The 20,030-nt window shown below is 34.4% G+C and overlaps 3 protein-coding genes and 2 non-coding genes across 5 annotated transcripts; 2 read left to right on the forward strand and 3 right to left on the reverse strand.

Moving 5' to 3' along the window:
* Nucleotides 1–1,339: 1,339 nt before the first annotated feature.
* LOC148787333 (small nucleolar RNA snoR53Y) lies at nucleotides 1,340–1,428 on the reverse strand. Its single transcript, XR_016067072.1, has one exon. It is a non-coding gene; the product is annotated as a small nucleolar RNA snoR53Y (small nucleolar RNA).
* A 132-nt stretch (nucleotides 1,429–1,560) lies between these two features.
* LOC148787334 (small nucleolar RNA snoR69Y) lies at nucleotides 1,561–1,664 on the reverse strand. The gene has a single exon (XR_016067070.1). It is a non-coding gene; the product is annotated as a small nucleolar RNA snoR69Y (small nucleolar RNA).
* A 1,058-nt stretch (nucleotides 1,665–2,722) lies between these two features.
* On the reverse strand, nucleotides 2,723–5,605 carry PP2-B15 (phloem protein 2-B15). The gene is made up of 4 exons (XM_011089794.3): nucleotides 5,196–5,605; nucleotides 3,708–3,826; nucleotides 3,365–3,586; nucleotides 2,723–3,023 (listed from the first exon to the last, which is right to left on the reverse strand). Exons 1-4 carry the CDS (start codon nucleotides 5,448–5,450, stop codon nucleotides 2,831–2,833), a joined length of 789 nt encoding a protein of 262 aa, XP_011088096.1. The 5' UTR covers nucleotides 5,451–5,605; the 3' UTR covers nucleotides 2,723–2,830.
* A 3,124-nt stretch (nucleotides 5,606–8,729) lies between these two features.
* LOC105168934 (PRP38 family protein) lies at nucleotides 8,730–13,381 on the forward strand. The gene is made up of 6 exons (XM_011089148.3): nucleotides 8,730–9,152; nucleotides 9,809–9,930; nucleotides 10,025–10,115; nucleotides 11,011–11,140; nucleotides 11,229–11,299; nucleotides 12,661–13,381. The coding sequence occupies exons 1-6, from the start codon at nucleotides 8,863–8,865 to the stop codon at nucleotides 13,121–13,123; spliced, it is 1,167 nt and encodes a 388-aa protein (XP_011087450.1). The 5' UTR covers nucleotides 8,730–8,862; the 3' UTR covers nucleotides 13,124–13,381.
* A 1,636-nt stretch (nucleotides 13,382–15,017) lies between these two features.
* On the forward strand, nucleotides 15,018–19,230 carry MTSSB (mitochondrially targeted single-stranded DNA binding protein). Its single transcript, XM_011089149.3, has 6 exons — nucleotides 15,018–15,193; nucleotides 15,644–15,840; nucleotides 16,342–16,550; nucleotides 16,626–16,726; nucleotides 18,751–18,810; nucleotides 18,985–19,230. Exons 1-6 carry the CDS (start codon nucleotides 15,118–15,120, stop codon nucleotides 18,999–19,001), a joined length of 660 nt encoding a protein of 219 aa, XP_011087451.1. The 5' UTR covers nucleotides 15,018–15,117; the 3' UTR covers nucleotides 19,002–19,230.
* Nucleotides 19,231–20,030: the final 800 nt, after the last annotated feature.

Consider the following 20,030-nt stretch of genomic DNA (forward strand, 5'->3'; position numbering starts at 1 on the left):
CTCCCCAGCGGTCGGTGACCTCCCCACTTCCATCAGGTCCCTTTTCCGGCAACCCACGCGTGTTCGACAGTAGCACCTCATCCCCCCTCTTTGCTCATTTCCTCAGCTCCGAAATACTGATCCCAAGTATTAATTCCTGAAATTGGCCCAACTCAGCCCAATTTCAGACAAGCTTTAATCGAATCAATCTATTTTTTTATTAAATCAATTCAATTTTGAATTATATTAATCCAACTCAACTCATTGTGTATTTTGAAATGTGTCCCATGTAAAACACAATCATATGGACATAAGAAACCAAAAACACATTAATGCCCTTTTCTCTCACATATTTATGCTAGATTGAATAGCATATATAATGCCATATATGTTAATTTGCATTTATCGAAATATAGTTACTCTTTTGAAAAATATCATGTATATATATACACACACAAAGATTTACGTCAACATCTAATTAGGGCTCACAGCAATTACTGAAATTTAAATATGAATTTGAAAAAATCAAACACACTTTCTCAAAAAAAAATAAAATTACACTTATACCCCTCGAAAAAATCACCATTTACACCTAATATTGTGAGTTAAAATTTAAACAAAAATTATTGATATCGATAAAAAAAAAATTATATAAACATTTTCAATTTTACCGCATCTAACATTTCTATATATATGAAATTAAATTATATTATTATATTTTTCATTTATAAATAACAAATTATTACATTGAAAAGAAAAAATTAAAAATTTATGTAATTTTTTTTACTAACATAATTATTTTTCTTTCAAACCATAAAGATGTATTAATGTAAATGTAATTTTTTAAAAGGAGTATAAATATAGTATTTTAACTTTCATGTAAATTTAAATAAACTTGGGAATTTCTTTTGCTTATATCAAATTGAGCAAGTTTTGTATTTGATATTGAAGTGTTAATTATGTAGTGATTCGTTCTAATAAAACATTGAAGATTAGGGTGTATATAATTACTTTAATAAACTCTTTCTGAAGTATGCAAGTCAAATCTGAATGTGCAGTGCAGTGCAGCCAAAGAAGCTTATCTTGACTTGAGCGTTTTTATAATTTCATGTGCTGCCAATCCATACAATGTTTTACCATAGCGAGCAACTTTCTTCACTTTTTTTCTAATTGTTTTATCAAACTCTTATTTTCTGCAACCAATAAAAGATAAATTCCAATCTTGTAAAAACAGAATGATCCCCACAAATGCAATATCAAAGAGGCAGAGACGGTGCAGGCGTGGAGATTGATACGTATGAGAGAGAGGTGGTAAAACAATCCAAAAACAGGACGAAAGAAGAAAAAATCGAATCAGCAGTGCCCCATCAGAGAATTACTGAGATTCTGATATCGATCATGAAATCATCAGAATTAGCATGGTTTACCGTAACAACCATCACAGGGGAACACTCCGATCAAAATCCAAATCACGTTTTTCCAGATTTATCATTATATATATATATATATATATATAGTGAGAGAGAGAGAGAGAGAGAAAATCAAAGCAAAAATAAGAAGAAAGAGGAGAGGAGAATGGATTGGTGAAGCTCAGATAGACGTGAGAAAGAGTATTTTCCCTGACCTTACACAGAGAAGGTCTCATAATGAGCTGGGATTAACATCTTATCATCACCGCAACACCATTTCTCCATCCACCCATAAGCCGTAATCAACAAAAATCACACATCAGTGCATCAGCACGAGAGATTTGGATTTTGGAAGGGGTTGGGGGAGGGGGAAAGGAGAAGAGAAGAGGTAGTCACAAACATCTGGGGGCTCTGAGGAGGATTTATGAAGACAGCTAGGGTTTATGAAGAATTCATAGTCCAAGTTTTGAATGTTGACGGGCCAGCCCACTTCACGCTGGGCTTGTTCGTATGGTTACTGTTGAATCTATTTTTCAATTAAATCGTCCCAAATTATTATAGGCTACGTTTGGATTCATAGATCGAAAATTATGAATTTCAAAATTAATAATAACAATTATTTAAATATTTTTCAATTCAAATTTCAATATATTAAAATATTGACAAATTTCAAATTTTTCGAAGATAAACTTATTTAAAGTTTTTTTTCCAAATCCTTCTCTCAAATTCAAATCTATCTATTCAAATATACATATATATATATGTAGAATTCATATATATTAATCAATATAATTTATTTTTTATTTTGTCAATTTTGGAAGCCTATAAATAATTTGAACCTAAGTCACATAAATCGACAAGAAGAGCGAGGCAAGGGGTACCAACGGTGGGGGCGTGAGAGCAATAAAATAAAATAAAAATTAAGAATGAAAATCCTAACAAATGTCTAAATGTCACAATTAAGAAAACGACACAAACCTAAAAAGATCTCAATCCAAGCTTTTTGAGAAAATTCTGGAAGGGACGATCCGACCGAATTAAAGCCTATACATAAATAAAGACACGTTGTGATGTCTCAAGAGACAATATGGACAACAAAAGTAAATTCTGTTCATTAGAAGCTTGGAAAAAGGCTCGTACATATCCATGGAATTCGAGCATTTTTGTCCAATTCATAACCCTTTAATTATTTAAAATAAGAATAATTAATTAATCATTTTCTAAATTCAGCAAAGACCTCTTGATCTAATCTGCATTGAATCATAACTCTTAACACACAACAAAAGTAAAAGAAAACCACACAGAAAGAATTAATTAAAAGAAAGACCACAAGAAGATGAATCAACATTTCTTATTTATTTACAAATATATCTTTTAAATATTCCCTTTTGACCCCTCCAAAGAGCAAAAATTATTTTCATTTTTCACTCTACACAATTTAATCAGTTCTTGGGTCTAAGCTCTATGCCTTCAACTACAAGTCCTCCTTTAAGCTGCGCACCCTCAACTTCTTTAAATTCCATTTTCACCTCTTTCTCATCTCCATTATTGTAGAATTCTCCTAATTCCACCTCCAACCATCCGTCACCGCGTGCACGAAGCACCCGTTCTTCCCCTTCATGCAACGTTTCCATACTATAAAAAAAAAAAAAAAGAGAGAGAGAGAGAAGATCAGTGAAAAAATATTATCCCTAATTATATCTATTAAGTTACTATAATTTTATTTTCTCACAATACTGAGTTTTATGGTTTTAATAGTAATGATTATTTTATAAAAATCGTCACCAACAAGAATCAATATAAAAATAAATAAATAAATAAATAAAAGTAAGTGACTTCTCAACGACAATACATAATTCTTGTAAGTCAGTTTATGTTATTAATTATTAATAGTGATAATTTCATGCATAATTTTTCAATACAAATAATATATTATGACAAACTTGATATTTTAGGATAGTACTGTCAATCATTACCTCTTGCACTCCTCGCGGTCCATACAAATCCTCCCTTGTGTCTTATAATCCCCGACTTCAACTGAAACCTCGAACGGCAGAGCATCCAACCCGAAAGCACGCTTAGCAATCTGGATAACTAGGTATGCACCGTAGGTCGTGTTTGGTGATAGCATCCTGGTGTTGATTTTTCCTCGTATATCGAGCCAAGACACCATTATAAGCTCAACAGCTTCAGGAAATCTGTAGGGGGAAAAGGTAATATAATTAAGAATTATTGGAGTAGAAGTTAATTATATGAGAAAGTGGGTACTGAAATGTAATTGAAGGGAAATAGGTAGGTAGGTCTGTCGGAGAAACTGACCGGGATTGGTGGAGGGGCTTCCAACACCAACAAAGAGGATTGGCGGACCAAGCGATTGAGAGCTCTCTTGCGCTCAACATGTAGCATATTTTGTTTGTGTATTTGTCAATTGAAAATGTCTGCATCATCCAAACTATTCTCCCTTCAGTTCAGTATCTTAATTTCACCCCAATTCTTTTGCATGTTTTGCAAATACCGTAATTTTTTTTTAGAATAGTCTCAACTCGCAAAAAGTCACATTTTCAGTTATTCTGTATATCAATTTTCGTCAGGAAATCAATGGAAAAAACCACATACAAGTCACGTGATCGTTATTTTTTCATAATAGATTTTCAATTTTATTGTTCATATAATTTTTTAAAATAGTCCCTTAACTTATAAAAAATCTCATTTTTAGTCATTTTATGTACTTTTATTACAAAATTTATAGAAAAATCATATATAAATTACGTGTTCGTTATCTTTTCAAGAATAAATGAAAGTAAGAATTTTTTTAAATTATGAAACTAGTTTCAATAATCTATTAAATAATGAGACTAAAAATTTACAGAGCTCAATGATAGGACAAAAAAAAAATGCAATTTCTCCTTACCCTATCAATTAAATCTTTTCGTGGGGCTATATTTGAAATATCGTAGCTCCGTGGCCCGTCTCTCTAGCATATTCATACTCGAATTAAGTGTTCCCTCTTGACTAACTTTTGAGCATACATCGTGCATCTATTATAATAATTTATTATTTTAATTTTAATTCGAATTACCATATTATTGACTACTTTTTTATTACAGTTATAAATATTTTTAATTTTAGCTAGTTAAAAAGTAAAACGATGTAGCTTTAAGGTGAAAATTACTCAAAGTATATTAAAAGTAACATAAATTAATTAATATACATAGCATGATGGTAATTTTCTCCGGGGCAATGCCCAAAATGTTTTTTAACATAGTTCAAGGGAACAAAATATACCCTAGAATATATTATAGAATCATTCATTTAAATTAAGTTATAACCTGTTTAAATAAAATATAAATTCCAATCAAACAATATAAAATTTAAATATTAATTTTTATGACTAGAAAAAAGTATTGTTTTTTATTGTTAATTATTGGGTATTAAAATAAAAAAATTATGGCGAATATTAATTGATTATGACTATGCAACAAGTATTAACTGTTGTTTTTGTAAGTTGAGCCAAAATATTAGACATAGTTAATAATCGTGACAAATGTTTTGATTATATGTAAAAATATAACAAATATTAATTCATTATGGTCAAAATTTAATTTTCATATTAGTTCTGTCTAAATGTAGTCGATATATTTATTTATCATAGTTTTTAAGCTATAATGATTTATAATGTAAGAAACATTATTTTTTATTTATTTTTGTAATTGTATCATACAGCGTATACTGTTTTATCAGCATGCACCATGAATAACGAAACAAAATGAAAGTTGTTTTTATGCATGATAAATAATAAATTTGCACCTTCTTCCCCCCATCAATAAGGAGCGGAGTAGATGAAAGCTTGCCAAACAGTTCCTTAATGGAAGAGAACTCCACCGGAGCAACCGACTTGGAGATAATCTGGCGGTAATCCGACGGCAGGAATTTCTCCCAGGCGAGGTCGGAGTCCGCTGCGAGGCGGAAAATCCCGGCGACAAGGGCCGCGCGGCAGGCGTCCCGAGGAGAAGTGAATGAGATGACGTGGGACAGGCAGTCCTTCGGCAGCGCCTCCGCCATTCTCGTCGGCTTTCGGCTTTGCTTATTCAGCTGCCTGGAATTTGGATGGTGATGAAGATTGAGAGTTGATTAGTCGATCGTATGAATTTGTTGTATGTATTACTGGATTCGGTTTGTGGGTGGAGAGAGAGCATTGCCGCTGATGGGGTTTATATACAGAGGTCAGGCGAAAAGAGGGGGGGTTGGGGGGGAAAGTCCGGTAGGATGGAGGTAGAGCGTTGTCTGGTCGTTGTACTGAATAACTCACATGGGATGACGACATCTAATTGACATGTGAGAACATATGAACTAGGTTGATTCGGGTTAGACCCGGATTCAGACCCAACCATATTTGGTTTTTGAAGCGGGTTCGGGTTTTGGCTATTTGAATCGGCACGACCCGCCTTAAAACAAATATAAATTGGTCTATATATCCATAGGGGTTGGAATTAGGGGTCAATAGATTATGTTTGAGATTTGCTTCAACTCAATTTATTGGATATAGTAATTGAAGTTTGAAAATAAGTTCTTGTTTGATAATATTCAAATTTGAGCTTTAAATTGACTTAATTAGTACTAATGATACTTAAAATTATACGATAATTATATTATACTTCCATGAGGTTTGGTGTAATTACATATAAATTTTATATTTTAAAAGATTATATATATTACCCTCATGAATTATAAAAAGGAAACACATACCTACTCACATGAATTAATATGTGAAGACGTATAAGGGTAGTTTGGTTAGTATAATATTTGTTTGACATACAATAAGTCAATCCAAAGTAAATATACTTTTTTGTTCTTTTTCTTTTTCTTTTGTTAATATCAATAGATTTAGTGAATTTTGATCAATAGACAGATTTATTTGTTAGATGTAAACAAATTAAGGGTAGCAAATAAAACTTTTAAAATCATATAAAATCTAGGTAAAATTACACTTAAACCTCTTAAAAATGCAGGATAATTATCCCTAAATTGAATCAATAAATCATGTGTACCGAACCTAATGGCAAATTAGTTGATGGCCTAACGAAAATTAGGGTGGCTGATGCCTCCACAGGACCAATTCACTAACTCAGACCACACAAAATATACATAAGTGGTCCCTTAACACGGAACACGCAAGCCAGCTAATTATAGGATAAATGAGACCTATGAGCTTCATATGATTTTATTTATTTATTTTAAATTAATTATACCATCATCAAGTTAAATACCTACCCAACCTTCTCAAGATCCAATTGATCTCTAGAATCAGTGACGTTGTTTTGAATTTAATTTTTTGGGTCCGGATAAGGCCTAAATCGAGTCTTTTTTTTTTTTTTAATGTTGTTGAATAATATTTGACATTTCTATTTAAGATAATATAATTGAAAAGAAAAGCTAAATAAATTTTAAATTGAAGCAAAAATGATAAAGTATATAAGACCATATTCAACACAAATTTACTTAGATTAAAGGGTAAAATGCAAACACCCTCAACCTATGGGTCTTTTGCACTTTACCCCCTATTCATTTTTTTTTTACAACTCGTTGGATATGTCAAGTTTTTTCAATTTTCAGGCAAATTATTGGTATTTCAGGCTGGGTGAGAAGCACATGCATAAGGGTTGATTTATTGAAGGGCAAATTTGTGGTTTCTCCCATTCTTTCTTTTAACGCTCATCCATAAAAAATCTCCGAATTTTACGACCTAACGTTTACTCATCTTGAAAAGAATTGCTACTATGAGATGGAGATTAAGAAGAGAAGATGATGAAATACCACCTGGAAGATAGGCGACTACGATAAATGTTTTCAACAATTTTTTATCCTATTAAGATATTCTGCACTTTGGTGAATGGTATCCCTTTTATTGTCTTTCTTGCTAGATCCCCATGAAGGGGGAACTGAAATTCCGTGTGGATTAGGGAGTTTTTAGGATCCATTGATTTGTGGAATATGGTTGGGATCTCTTTCATAACATTCATGACTAACTAGCAACTTCATTTTACTCACCTGAAAAAATAATTTTATATCGACAACTTAAAAATTTGTGATTGATGCAAAGTATTTTGGTTTACAAAAAATTTTGAGAGTCAACCGATGCTCAAATTCGAATCTCGTTGTCAATGGCATTCGAGCACCCACATCCTTTGATATCAAGTAGTTTGTTGATAATCATTCCAGTATGTCATTGTTTCAATTGTAACACGAATTAGTTCAGTACGCGGAGCTGATGGATCATCATAGTACTCCTGCATCCATTCACCATCACGTTCATTCTAATTACAATAATGATCCACAAAATCCTTTCAAAACAAGTCGTATTTTGTAACCTTACTCCACATGCATGTAATCTTCTCCACGTCCATAAATATTTCATCATCTGACAACAAAAAATAAAAAAAGAAAAAGAAAAAAAAGAAAAGAAACGATACAATAAATTAAGAACAATAATATTTTTTATCAATAAAAATATTTATCAAAATGAATATTGTTCATTGATTCTAAATTGTTTAATTTAAATAAAATAAAAATTACTAATATTATTTTCAATTAAGAAATTCGAATTCACACATCAGTGTCTTTGTTGGTACGAAAAAATAATTTTATATATCATCGCTAAACGCATTGAAGAAGACAATGCAAAAAAAGCACACATAATCGACGCATTTATATATTTGTGCCTAATTAATGCTTTTTAATTTGTATTAGGTTTTAGTTCCTATATATTCAAACTTTTCCTCCAAATTTAGTGGCTTTATGCTTAGATATTATGTCAAGTAATGGTCATTTTGGTCTTCCGTGTGGAATATGGCACCAATAACCTATCTTTTCTAACCGTACACAGTTGATTATATCATTTAATATACTTAAATTTAAAAAAATAATTAATAATTTAAATTAGAAAATACGTTCAAATAAGATATAAAAACAACAGATTATTATAAAAACAAACATATACTCACATTCTTGAGACTCAAACTTACAATCTCTTAATTGTGAAGCATCAACCTTATCAATCAAGCAAGATCTTATTGACTATAATATCAAGTCATACTCTTAATATTTTCCACGAATATTGTTGGTCGTCTATTTTCTAACTAATTAAAATTATTTTGTAAAATTATACTTAAATTTAAAGACTTAAAAATTGAGGATTTCATATTAGTAGCAATAAACCTTTACAGTTGTTGGATTTTAGAGGAGTCTAGCAGCCTTGCGAGGCACAACACGGCTTGAGATCGAGTTTTTCTCTTTTTTCTTTTTAATAATATTTGTTAAGCATAGATTATAGACATTATATTGAAGAGAGAGGGGGAGAGAAGGTGGTAAATAAATTAGGAAAATTGGTATTAGGGGTTTAGGTTTTCGACCTTTTCCGTCCAAGACCCGCAATTTTGACTGTTCTCTCTTCTCTCTCTCCTGGAAATCCTTTCTCATGGCGAATCGAACAGACCCTCTGGCGAAGAGCATAAGGGGTACGAACCCGCAAAATTTGGTGGAAAAGATTTTGAGGACCAAGATATATCAGAATACATACTGGAAGGAGCAATGCTTCGGTCTGACGGCCGAGACGCTCGTCGACAAGGCCATGGAGCTGGACCACCTCGGCGGCACTCACGGCGGCAACAGAAAGCCAACCCCTTTCATGTGCCTTGTTATGAAGATGCTCCAGATTCAGCCTGACAAAGAAATTGTTGTCGAATTCATCAAGAATCCCGAGTATAAGTAATTCCCTTCACTATTAGATTCCGTGTGATTTTCTCCGCTTTTAAGTTATAAGTTAGGATGTAACGTGTTTTGGGTTGTGGTCGGGATGGTAAGTCATGGAAAATTGTTCAAATTGAGAGGAAGCATTTGTAATTTCGACTGCGAGGCTTCAATTCCTCGTTGCGGAGTAGTTCAGTAGTTTGATTCGTAAGATTCAACTCATGGAATTGAAATTAATTCTAATATCTATTCTAATTTGACTGGGATTGTCCCCAATACCGGTTGCGAGTTGTTTCTTATGGGATGCCAAATATTTGGGAACGTGCTATATGAGTGCTAGTGATATTCTTCGTTAATTGGGAATACCAAACTTGTTGGAAGAGAAATATACTGAAAGGCATTCCCAGTTTGTAAATTCTCACTTGGGAGTAGTGGGTTTTAGATTCACTTAGTGCCTTTGGGATTGAAATTGATGAAAAATATATTCGACTTAAAAAATGAAAGTATTTACCTTCATATTTATAAATTACTCTAGGCAACATGCTGTTTTCTCTTCCTTTCTACAATAGTCCTGCGCTTCCTGATAAAAATTTATAATTCGTTGTATCTTCATTTCCTGTGTCAGACCAGAAATACAGTTTTCCAGTAACTACTTTGATGCCCTTACTCTGCAGATATGTCCGAGTGCTTGGAGCCTTTTATCTGCGACTTACAGGGACAGACATTGATGTGTATCGTTACCTGGAACCTTTGTACAACGATTACCGAAAGCTGAGGCAGAAGCTAAATGATGGAAGTAAGATTGGCTAACCCGTCTTGGTATTTGATACAATCTCCTGTAGTTTGTTGTTTTGTGCTAACTGTTTTTTACGTTGCTTGAAATGAATCAGAATTCACATTGACACATGTTGATGAGTTTATCGATGAGCTTTTGACAAAAGATTATTCTTGTGATATTGCTTTGCCACGAATCAAGAAAAGGTACTAAAAATATATCTTACTATGCAAATTGCTGTTGCAGTTGTTGTTCTTTCTTTCTCCTCTTGACCTGGTTCATCTGATCACTTACCTTTACCACATTAACTTTTTCTGGTAGATTCTTCTCTTTTTCTTCCCCTGTGGAGAAGTCTATATGTGATAGATAAGCTCATCTGAAAATATAATTAGGACTCACATTTGGCTTTTCCAGTTTTAATAATTCTGTAAAATTGGAAAACTTCTAATTCAGTGTTGGTTGTAATGAATAATGAACTTGGTTAACTTATCTTGATTAAGGTTGGATGAGGATACTTACCAGTTACCACAGATAATGAACTTTTACTTCATATAATTGATTACTGAGATGCTGGTTCATTAACAGTACAGATTACTGCTGTGTTTCTGCTTAAAACTTTGCTGGTGATCTTCTCAATTTACAATGGGAAAATAGAATGACTCTGAAATGCCCAAAAAGCTGGATTTTCTCGTGATTATGTGGTGACTAAAACCGATATGTGGTAAAATTTGTTCTATTCAAAGAAGTCAATTCTGCTTCTTGAGCCAACTTTTGTAGTCAGGAGTAAGGCCACATTTTGCAACTTTAGTTGTTGAATGAGGAGCTTTTTCCGTTTACTTTTTGTTACAAGTGTTACTGCTGTTTTCTATTTGTGAGCATATGGTAGCGGCTGAACTTTGAATTGTCTCATTTGCTCTGTCAGACGAGTCAATGCATGTTCTTTTTGGACATCTCCAAGTTTGATTTGTGGATGCGGCTGTTTTCACGTTTATTTGTTTCTTCACTATCTTTTAACCTTTACTTTCTTTCTGGTTGTCTTCTTTGCGATCTAGAATTATGGTCGTTTTAAGTACTCACACCTGCTTATTTTTGCTCTCTCAGATGGACACTTGAAGCTATTGGTTCACTAGAACCTCGAAGAAGTGCTCTTGAAGATGATTTTGAGGAGGAGGAAGAAAAAGATGAAGATGACCAACTTGCAGATGGATTAGATTCTGGGGGCAATGACAAGGTCCAATAGTCTGTCCTCTTAATCAAACTTTGAGTTTTGCTTTTGACTGGTTTCATGATTAATCTAATTAGTTTATTCTGTTCAACAGGATTACTACCGAGCACGAAGTCCAACTAGGGAAAAAGATCGAGATAGGAAACGAGATAGTCACAGATATAGGTAATGTGCATCTTTATGCTCTTTATGTTCATTCAGTTTGCTTCTCTAAGTCAGTTGTATGGCTCTTCCCTTTTGATACACTCACGCATTCTTAAATGAGCTATCTCTACACACACGCTTCAGTTGAAGTGGCTTCAGCTCAGGTTTAATTAACATCAAGTTAATATATTCAACTCCTGCTGTTAGATAAACTGGTATTATGGCCAGTGCCAGCAGATATTGCTGTTACATACCTGTTGATTATGGCCAAATAGTCCTTTTGTTTTTTGCCACTGTATTGATATTTGTGATGCTTAATGCACAGTTGTGTAATTGTTTTGTGTTTGATGTATATTTCATTATTCAATGTTGACTTCTCAATTTGAATTGGGATGATCCAAGAGAGTGAACCCACGCTGAGATTGTCTTCAGCAACCAAAAATGCTGGTTTACCTTACAAGTACTCTGATTACTAGTAATCTTGGTAAACTGGGCTAAATGTTACCTATAATTCATGTCCTGCAGCTACAGTGGAGTGGTAGTGTAAGATGTTGGTTGTCTTTGATTTCTTCTCTTTTCCCCTGACTGATTTTGGAAGCTGTCATTTGAACCAAATGTATTTGCAATTATCACATACTTCATATGTATTGTGATTGCCTAACCACCATGGCATTTCAAGCCTCGAGTGGCTTCTAACAGCATCCTAGATTAAAACATTGTGATCCTGCCAGGTTTCTCTGCACTGGCAGTGTGCAGCTGAGAAGTATGATGGATCGTACAATTGTACTCTGTGTATAGTTGAATTTTCTTTCCACCATTTGCTTCGGTTTATTTGCTTGCCTTACTGCATTCTCTCTCTTCCTGGTGGTGTTACTTTCTCAAGATACTTAAGCAGCTAATTGGATTTCATTGGTTTCTCAAACATTTTCTGTTTTTTGTGCGCCTCGTCATTTTTGCTGTTGGTATCCATTTGATCCTGACAGCAATACGGCTTAAAGCCTTATGTTCAGAAGCTTAGGTTAAATTCATCTATCATCAATTTTATAATGTTTTCTAATTATTTTGGCATCAATTAAAAAGTAATGCATCTGAGTGATTCAATTCTTTTCCAAGTATTTGAAGGAAAATTCAAATTTGCACCATCCCTGCCCCCACTGCTGCCCCTGGACCCCCTCAGCATAAAGAAAAGAGTTAACTTGTAATTATCTTGCTGAAGAAAGTTTTTAATTATTATTATAGTTACCATTTTGTTTTCCTTAATTTTCGTAATTTGCTGATGATATTCTATAAACAAAAAAATCAGTTTATTAAGGTATTTCTTGTGCATTCGGACTTGTGCTGACCCGAGTTGACCTAAGCAAAGCCTTTGTATGCACTTCCAGGGATCGAGATTATGACAGAGATAGAGATTACGACAGGGATTATGATAGGGATCGTGGCAGAGGACGTGATAGAGATAGGGACCGCGACAGGGAAAAAGATAGGGATCGACATCGCCTAAGAGACGATAAGGATTACGGCCGTGAGAGAGACCGGGAGAGGGATAGAGAAGGGAGGGAGCGTGATAGACGAGATAGGGACCGTGGGAGGAGGAGGAGCCATTCAAGGAGCCGAAGCAGAAGCAGAGATCGCAGGGATCGCGATGGTGATGATCGTCGCAGAAGGCATCGCACCAGTACTAGTCCTAAAAGGCGTGGAGAGGAGCCTGAGGATATTCGTGATGAGCCGAAGAAGAAGAAAGAGAAGAAGGCAAAGAAGGATGATGGAACAGATCATCCAGATCCTGAGATTGCAGAACAAAACAGGCTCAGGGCATCTCTGGGACTGAAGCCTCTCAAGTTGTAAGAATCCTTACGATGCAATTGCTGGCTTTACCAGCAATTTCTTGTAATTTGGGCAACAGAAAATTTAGCCTGATTCCAAATAGGTAGCTTCAGTTCACCCAATGCAGGACTAAACTACTGTCTTGGACATAATTAGTGTGAAGTTACATACGATGTGAGTCTCTCCACTTCTTTTTATGAAGTTTCTTGTCAGAAGAAAATCTGTACATTGAATGTTGAAAGTTATACCCGTTTCTGTAATGGTTTGCCCTTTTGTTTTTGAGCTGTTATCATGCACATGCATTTAAAACTAACAAACTTGCTGTATGTAGTATTATTCGTTTGCAGTTGGGTGCTGAAGGTAAACACCAAGATGGTGAAGCTAGCGGCCCCTGGTTGTGGAATTTTTACATTATTTTTAGTTGAATCACAGTCAAACAAGAGGAGCATGTTGTGCTTCTCCTCTGTCGCAAGGACAGGCTGCTGAACAAGTCAGTGAAAAATTACAGAGAGGAAAATCAAATGGATTCTGTACGTGTGTAGACGCTTGAAATGACCTTCAATTGTCAGTTCATGACCGGGTCATAAAATCAGAACTTGTACTACACCCATTTCTACGGTTCTTCACTTGGAAGAACATCTTCTGGTAGAAGAACTCCATATTTATCATAATGAAGTGTACCAGATATATTCAATGGCCTGCATTTTTCTCCCATCAGTATCCTCTTCTTGCATAGTTCCAGTTCTCTGTCATCATCTTCTGCTACACGTGCTTTCTGTCCTCGTTTAACGCCCCTTTTCAACATGAGCCTAGCCCTTGTAATCCTTTCATGACTACTACGCTTCAGACCTGAGTCCTCATTGCTATTAGCATTAGCATTCCCAATTTTAATAGCTCTCCGTTTCCTAAACCCAAAACCATATCTCTTTCTGAAGATACACGACATAGTCAGACATCGTTTATTAGCCTCATGAGACTGATTTCTGCTATTACCTTTCCGTTTTCCCTTTGCATGAAACGAGAGAGACTTGTTTAACGCAACCTGGTGATGCCTCTTCTTGTTTCCCATACTGCACACCTTTGCTTCATCGACACACATCTCTTGTGCCTTGCTTCTGCTGCCACAAGTACTGGATATGATAGCACCAATCTTCTTTGCCAGAACGTTTCTTCGTTTTGGACCCTTTTCCCTTTGCTGCTTGCCATGTGCACTGCTTTCATCAGTGCTTATATGTTGGTTTCTATCCTGCATGATTCACTAATGCTAATGAGGTTGAAGATCTTAGCAACATGAATTGCCTTTTGTCAACTTGCTCCTTTTTAATTCTGCAGAAATTATTAGCATTGCATTTAAGGTCTTCAACAGCTGTAGAGAAGTTGGGTAGAATGTGGGGGAAGTGGGTGTAAAATGATGGCCTATTCTTGGGGTAATTGGTTATAGATACTAATTCAAAACTTTTAAAAGTAGTCGTTATGTTTGAAGGATACATCTTAATTCTTCTAACTAAGAAAGAAAGAAGGAAAGAACAGTTGCAGACACCTACAAATCTATTTATTTTTGCCAATTGAGACACTTTTCAGGCGAAACCATTGGCAAAAATTGTCCAAGAAAATCAACTTCCCAGTTCCCTACAATTTTCATATCTAGTTTAGAACGCATATGATTTTTCTAACTAAAATACTTACGATCACTTTTCAAAATTCTTCTAACTTTTAATTTAAAACTATTTTCTTTTAAGTTTCACAAACAGATGTCTTTTCTTTTTTAAAAACAAAATAAAATTTAATTTATAATTATATTATTCAATATATTTAAATTTATTGGATGCATCGATATTTCTAAAGGAAATGAAGCAGTTCAAGAAATAAGGTGACAAGAGACTACTGACATTAAAAAATGATACCAAACACTCCCCAGTTCAACTATACCCCACACTACATAAAACCCAAGTTCTTAAACCCTTGTAACGCTCACGCCCTCTGTTCCACTGCAACTTCACCTTTCATTTGCAGCAATGAGTTCCCTCGCCCCTAAATTCCTCAAGCTCCTCCGAGTTCCTACAATCGCTACGTCCTTCTCTTCCTCCACGGGTAATCGCCTCAATCTATTCATGTTTATTGCGTGCATATTTCCTTCACTTCTTGAATTGTATTAGCACAGGCTCTTTTGTTCCTCCTTCATTTACGAAATTTAGCCAACATTTGAAGGGCAGTATGACGATTTTATCTTTTTCTTTATGATTCGTCAAATGGGTTTGGTCCTTCTTTTGGTAAATTGTTTTACTATGGGTGCTGCAAGGTGGCTCGAAGTTTCTCCTCGACTGAGGTCATTTGGCACGAGCATTACTTGAATCCTCACCAACCCTATACAGTGAATTCTTTTGTGCGTTTTTCCTGGCGCTGGACATTTATCATTTTCCTTTGTTTTATTGAAGAATTTTATTGAATATTGGTGGGCATTACTTGAAACTGCTATTTACTATGCGGATTGCCAGATTTTCTTCTTTAAATAAAAGTTTCTTTTTTCTTTATCAATGATAGCCATAGGTCTGCAAGGGAGCTCAAAGGTTTGCTTTTCCACTGGGTCATTCGACTCGGGCAATGATAATGATAATGATAATGCGAGGGCAGGCGGTGGTTTGGATATTGATGATGATGATTTTCTGCCCGAGAAGCCAGAGTTACAACTCCAGGGTGTCGATCCCAGAAAAGGGTGGAATTTTCGTGGTGTCCACAGGGTACGAGCATGGTACCTTCAGAAAACATGCTAAAAGATATTGCTTGGTTTTTATTTTAGTATACCTTTATGGTAAAGCATGCAATTCTTCTTATTATTTATTGGCCACTAAAATTTCAGTATCAGTTCTTGTTCTTGAAATCTTGTTGAGTTCATTCAACATTTTGGATGTGTCCTATTACTAAGCCACACTTCTGTTTCTGGTGAGTTATATAGGATTTAGCACAAGCTATAACCCTAGTGAAATAGATATTTCAATGTGGAATTCTCCCTGATGTGGGCTTTACCACGAAGTTGTGTAAAGATCCAGGAAAACAAGTTCGCATCCAATTTCATGGAATCTAAGATTTAAATGAATAACATTCTCAATGCTATGGTTAATTTGCTTTGAGTTAATTTTTTCTAAACATTGTTTTCATGTCCTCAATTCTGCTACTGAGGGTGTTGTCTACTTTTCTTTATTTATTAGGATATCATTTCATGCTTTTTTCTTGCTGGCCAGGCTATTATATGTGGAAAAGTTGGTCAAGCTCCAGTCCAAAAGATCTTGAGGAACGGTAAAACTGTAACGACATTTACTGTGGGAACAGGGGGCATGTTTGATCAGAGGCTTGTGGGTGCAAATGACTTACCAAAACCTGTTCAGTGGCATCGGATTGCAGTGCATAACCCTATGCTTGGAGCTTATGCCGTTCAACAACTTGTGAAAAAGTAGGAATGGATTATTTCGATTTAGCAGCATTTTTTTATTTGAATTTCTGTCTAATAAATGGAGCTTGTTTCCAGTTCTTCAGTCTATGTTGAGGGTGATATCGAAACAAGAGTCTATAACGACAGCATCAATGGTGACATAAAAAGCATACCTGAAATTTGTGTGCGTCGTGATGGTATGAGATCTTGAACTTTTAATTGCGCACTCTTTTGGTGTGTTTTATGTCCCTTCTGTCTTGTCTCAGCTGCTAATTTTGCACGATGGCTGATGTCCAAAAGCTGTTCATCTAATTTCTCATTGATTAGTTTCGTTGATGTGTGTGCCATTGTTCTCGTCAGTAATTATTATGTTCCTTCTTTTATGTATGTTCAACCTCATTAATTTATACACAAATTTTGTGCACATGTATGAGTACTGTGTTAGTATTCTTTTTACAGTGGTGGTAATTGCCTCAAGATATATGAATGGTCTTTGGTCTTCCTTTATATTATTTCCTCCTGTTTCTCCATGGACAGTTGAACTCACCGTTTGTTTTGGATTCAAGTGCACTTTTAAGTCTATGATACCATGGAGAATATATTTTGTACGCCATGACCAAAAACTCTTCTAGTTACATCATTTGATTGTCATATGCGAAGTTTCCCTATCTTGATTTTCAAGCAATATGTTTCTGTCTGAGGCCAAAGTAAGAGCATAATTATTATTGATTTAATCTATGGTTGGTTCAAACTATGCAGCCTTGTGCATTACGGCACCAGTTAGATGTTCATTTAACATCACCATAGACTTGATTGAAATAGATCATTGTGGAATCAACTTGCCCTCTTTTCTACGACTCTGTGCTTTCAATTCTCGATTATTTTGATATCATATGTGTGCTTTATTCTGCTCATAAGTCATAACTTAGAGTTTAGTTGAAGTTTTGATCCCATGTTCTTAAGAATGAGGAACGGCAAACTTTAGTAAAATCAGTAGAAGCAAAAGAACTTTACTTTGTTGACTGTTGTGCATTCTGAGTTTTGGATATTAATGGGATATGCGGCCGGAGGCCAAAAACTTTTAGGATATGAAATAACAACTGTAAAGGATTTATTATTGAAAATTTTTACGTTAGGATATTAACAAGTGAGAGTAATTCGAGGCCACACAAGCATAGAAGTGCTATTTGGTGTAAAATGATTGGTGCAGACTGATAACAGATTAGTGAAATGGGCCAGACGAAGGAGTGACCTGAGTAGGAGTCTTCATTCGATATAAAGGAACAGAACCAAACCGAGATTTTGATAAACTGAAAACTCAGTATGCCAGAGTACTATGTCAAATACCGAACTGATTAGTTCGGTTTGGTTTCGGTAATTATTGAATTTTTTTCTGTATTTTAGTTTGGTTTTCGATACACCAAATTTTTTGTTAAAAATATAAAAAATAGTAGAAAATTATATATTAAAAATAATAATTATACTTATTATTTATTTTTTAAAATTTTAATAACTATAATAAAAAAATAGTATAACAAATAATTAATTTTGAAAATTAAATATAAAAATATAGAAAAATAATATTTTGGCATTCTATCTGATTTAGTAAACCGAAACTAAAAAAACCAAAATCGAACCGAATACTGATTATTTTGTTTTTAAAAAAACTGAATGCTGAATTGAATTTTCCTGTTCTATTCCGAAACATGCCGAATTTTCAGTTTCGGTTCAATTCGGTTGGTTTACAGAACTATGAATTACTCCTAGACATGAGGCTGATCAATTCTAAATGTTTGAATTGCTGAGTTATGTTTCTCATAGTTATTTTTAGTTTTGGCTGATTCATGTTTGTGGAATCTCAACATGGATGTTTCTCATCAGGAGCCTATACTTGAAAACAAATAAGTAGAAGGTACAATTCTTGAGTAGTTGAAGCAAAAGCATTTTGGAATCATGCACCTTCTGTAATTTCAGTTTCTTAAAGGACACTTTTCTGATGCGTAACTATATTAAAGTTTTTTTCATTTTGGGTTACATGGCCGCAATATGGTTGTAAAGTATATGATCAATATGAGGCTCTCTGATGGAATCTCAAACATATGGACTAGTTTTTTCATTTTAGTAAAACATATAAAAGCTCAATTGTTAAAAGCTTTGGTTCTTAATTGTTCTTTTCTTTTATTATCAAGTCTCCTCGTGGTTTAGTATGCTACTCTTACAGGAAGGGTACGGCTTATAAAGGCAGGAGAAAGCATGAATGATATTTCCATTGACGAGCTGCGTAAGTTGTCTTCTACACCCATTCATTATTGATGAAGTTTATACTATGTTTGTGATGACCTCCGTTGAGTTGGCAATCCCTGATGGTGAAGAAAAACCAGTTCTTCAGTTGCCTTCAGCAATATTAGCTCTTAATATCTGTCGGTATAATTTGACTGGTGTGTGATGCTTGCAGGTGAAGGGTTATTATAGTGGAGTTGCAGTGAGTAACTTCATAAATCTTACTTTCTGCATGAACGAACAGATGAAGAGTTGGATTATAATGACTGGATGTTGTTGATTTCAACTGTCCGCGCAGGTCAAGGAAGATTTATGTTTCCATACGAGTACTAATGCAATAGGCATCTTGCAATGTAAATTAGTTCTTGCTTCAAGTTGGCTTTACTGAATATCCCCAATCTATTTTCTTTCTTGATTGATATATTCTGTTCTCGGGGTGGGACTGCTGAATTAGTTGACAGTAGGTTGATGTCATTTCTGTTAAACTATAGATGATCAATCTAGTTTTATGATCACCGCTGGGCAACATCGAGACAAGGACAATGCCCACATCTGGTTGCGTGTGTATGTGGTTGTGTCCATTCTAAATGCACTTGACTTCCCTTTTGACTGTATGAAATAATCGCGTTGAAAAGAATCATCAGTTGTCGAATTTTAGTTTGTTCTTATATTCAATCTTCCTGGCTTTGGAGAAATGAACGTACATCCATGTAGCGTTTATGTTTTTACTGGAGCTCAAGTCTTTTTGCCTTGTAACATATGACAAGTAGTTGCTTGGAGTAACTGGGATATCATTGTTGTATACCAAAAAAACTAAGTTTACTTTTGGTTTTTTAAACGTCCGAAGTTTTAAAAGAATTGGCAGATTCTGTCGACTATACTATACTATATATTAATATAGAACACTGTTTTGGCGTCTTTTTTTTTTTTGGCCTGTTTTTTTCTTTAATATTTAATTTATTGTTTATTATAATTTAATTTTCTTTTGATTATGCAGCTGTATCTTCAAACTGTTTTTAATAAATTGTAAATAATTAGAAAATATCTTGTAGCTATGTTTCAAATTTGAAACTGAAATAAAAAATAAGTAGATGTTAACCTTAACATGTCCCATGCATCAATTATGTATATTTCAAAAACTCAATAGCAGGAACACGAATGTAAAATTTGCTTGTCATATGAATCATCTCGCTGAAACTACAAACAATTATGTCACAGTTA

This window comes from Sesamum indicum, linkage group LG8, assembly GCF_026168435.1.
Source record: "Sesamum indicum cultivar Baizhima isolate 11 linkage group LG8, ASM2616843v1, whole genome shotgun sequence".
Classification (NCBI taxonomy): Eukaryota; Viridiplantae; Streptophyta; class Magnoliopsida; order Lamiales; family Pedaliaceae; genus Sesamum; species Sesamum indicum.

Bases quoted from the DNA above. Each gene is read 5' to 3' on its own strand.
- PP2-B15 (XM_011089794.3), bottom strand. From the start codon at position 5,450: ATGGCGGAGGCGCTGCCGAAGGACTGCCTGTCCCACGTCATCTCATTC. The intron at 3,827-5,195 runs GTGCAAATTTAT...TGGATGATGCAG, and splicing joins TTATTGATGGGGGGAAGAAG to ACATTTTCAATTGACAAATA. The intron at 3,587-3,707 runs GTCAGTTTCTCC...TTCCCCCTACAG, and splicing joins AAGCCCCTCCACCAATCCCG to ATTTCCTGAAGCTGTTGAGC.
- LOC105168934 (XM_011089148.3), top strand. From the start codon at position 8,863: ATGGCGAATCGAACAGACCCTCTGGCGAAGAGCATAAGGGGTACGAAC. The intron at 9,153-9,808 runs GTAATTCCCTTC...CTTACTCTGCAG, and splicing joins ATCAAGAATCCCGAGTATAA to ATATGTCCGAGTGCTTGGAG. The intron at 11,300-12,660 runs GTAATGTGCATC...ATGCACTTCCAG, and splicing joins CGAGATAGTCACAGATATAG to GGATCGAGATTATGACAGAG.
- MTSSB (XM_011089149.3), top strand. From the start codon at position 15,118: ATGAGTTCCCTCGCCCCTAAATTCCTCAAGCTCCTCCGAGTTCCTACA. The intron at 15,841-16,341 runs GTACGAGCATGG...CTTGCTGGCCAG, and splicing joins ATTTTCGTGGTGTCCACAGG to GCTATTATATGTGGAAAAGT. The intron at 16,551-16,625 runs GTAGGAATGGAT...GCTTGTTTCCAG, and splicing joins GTTCAACAACTTGTGAAAAA to TTCTTCAGTCTATGTTGAGG.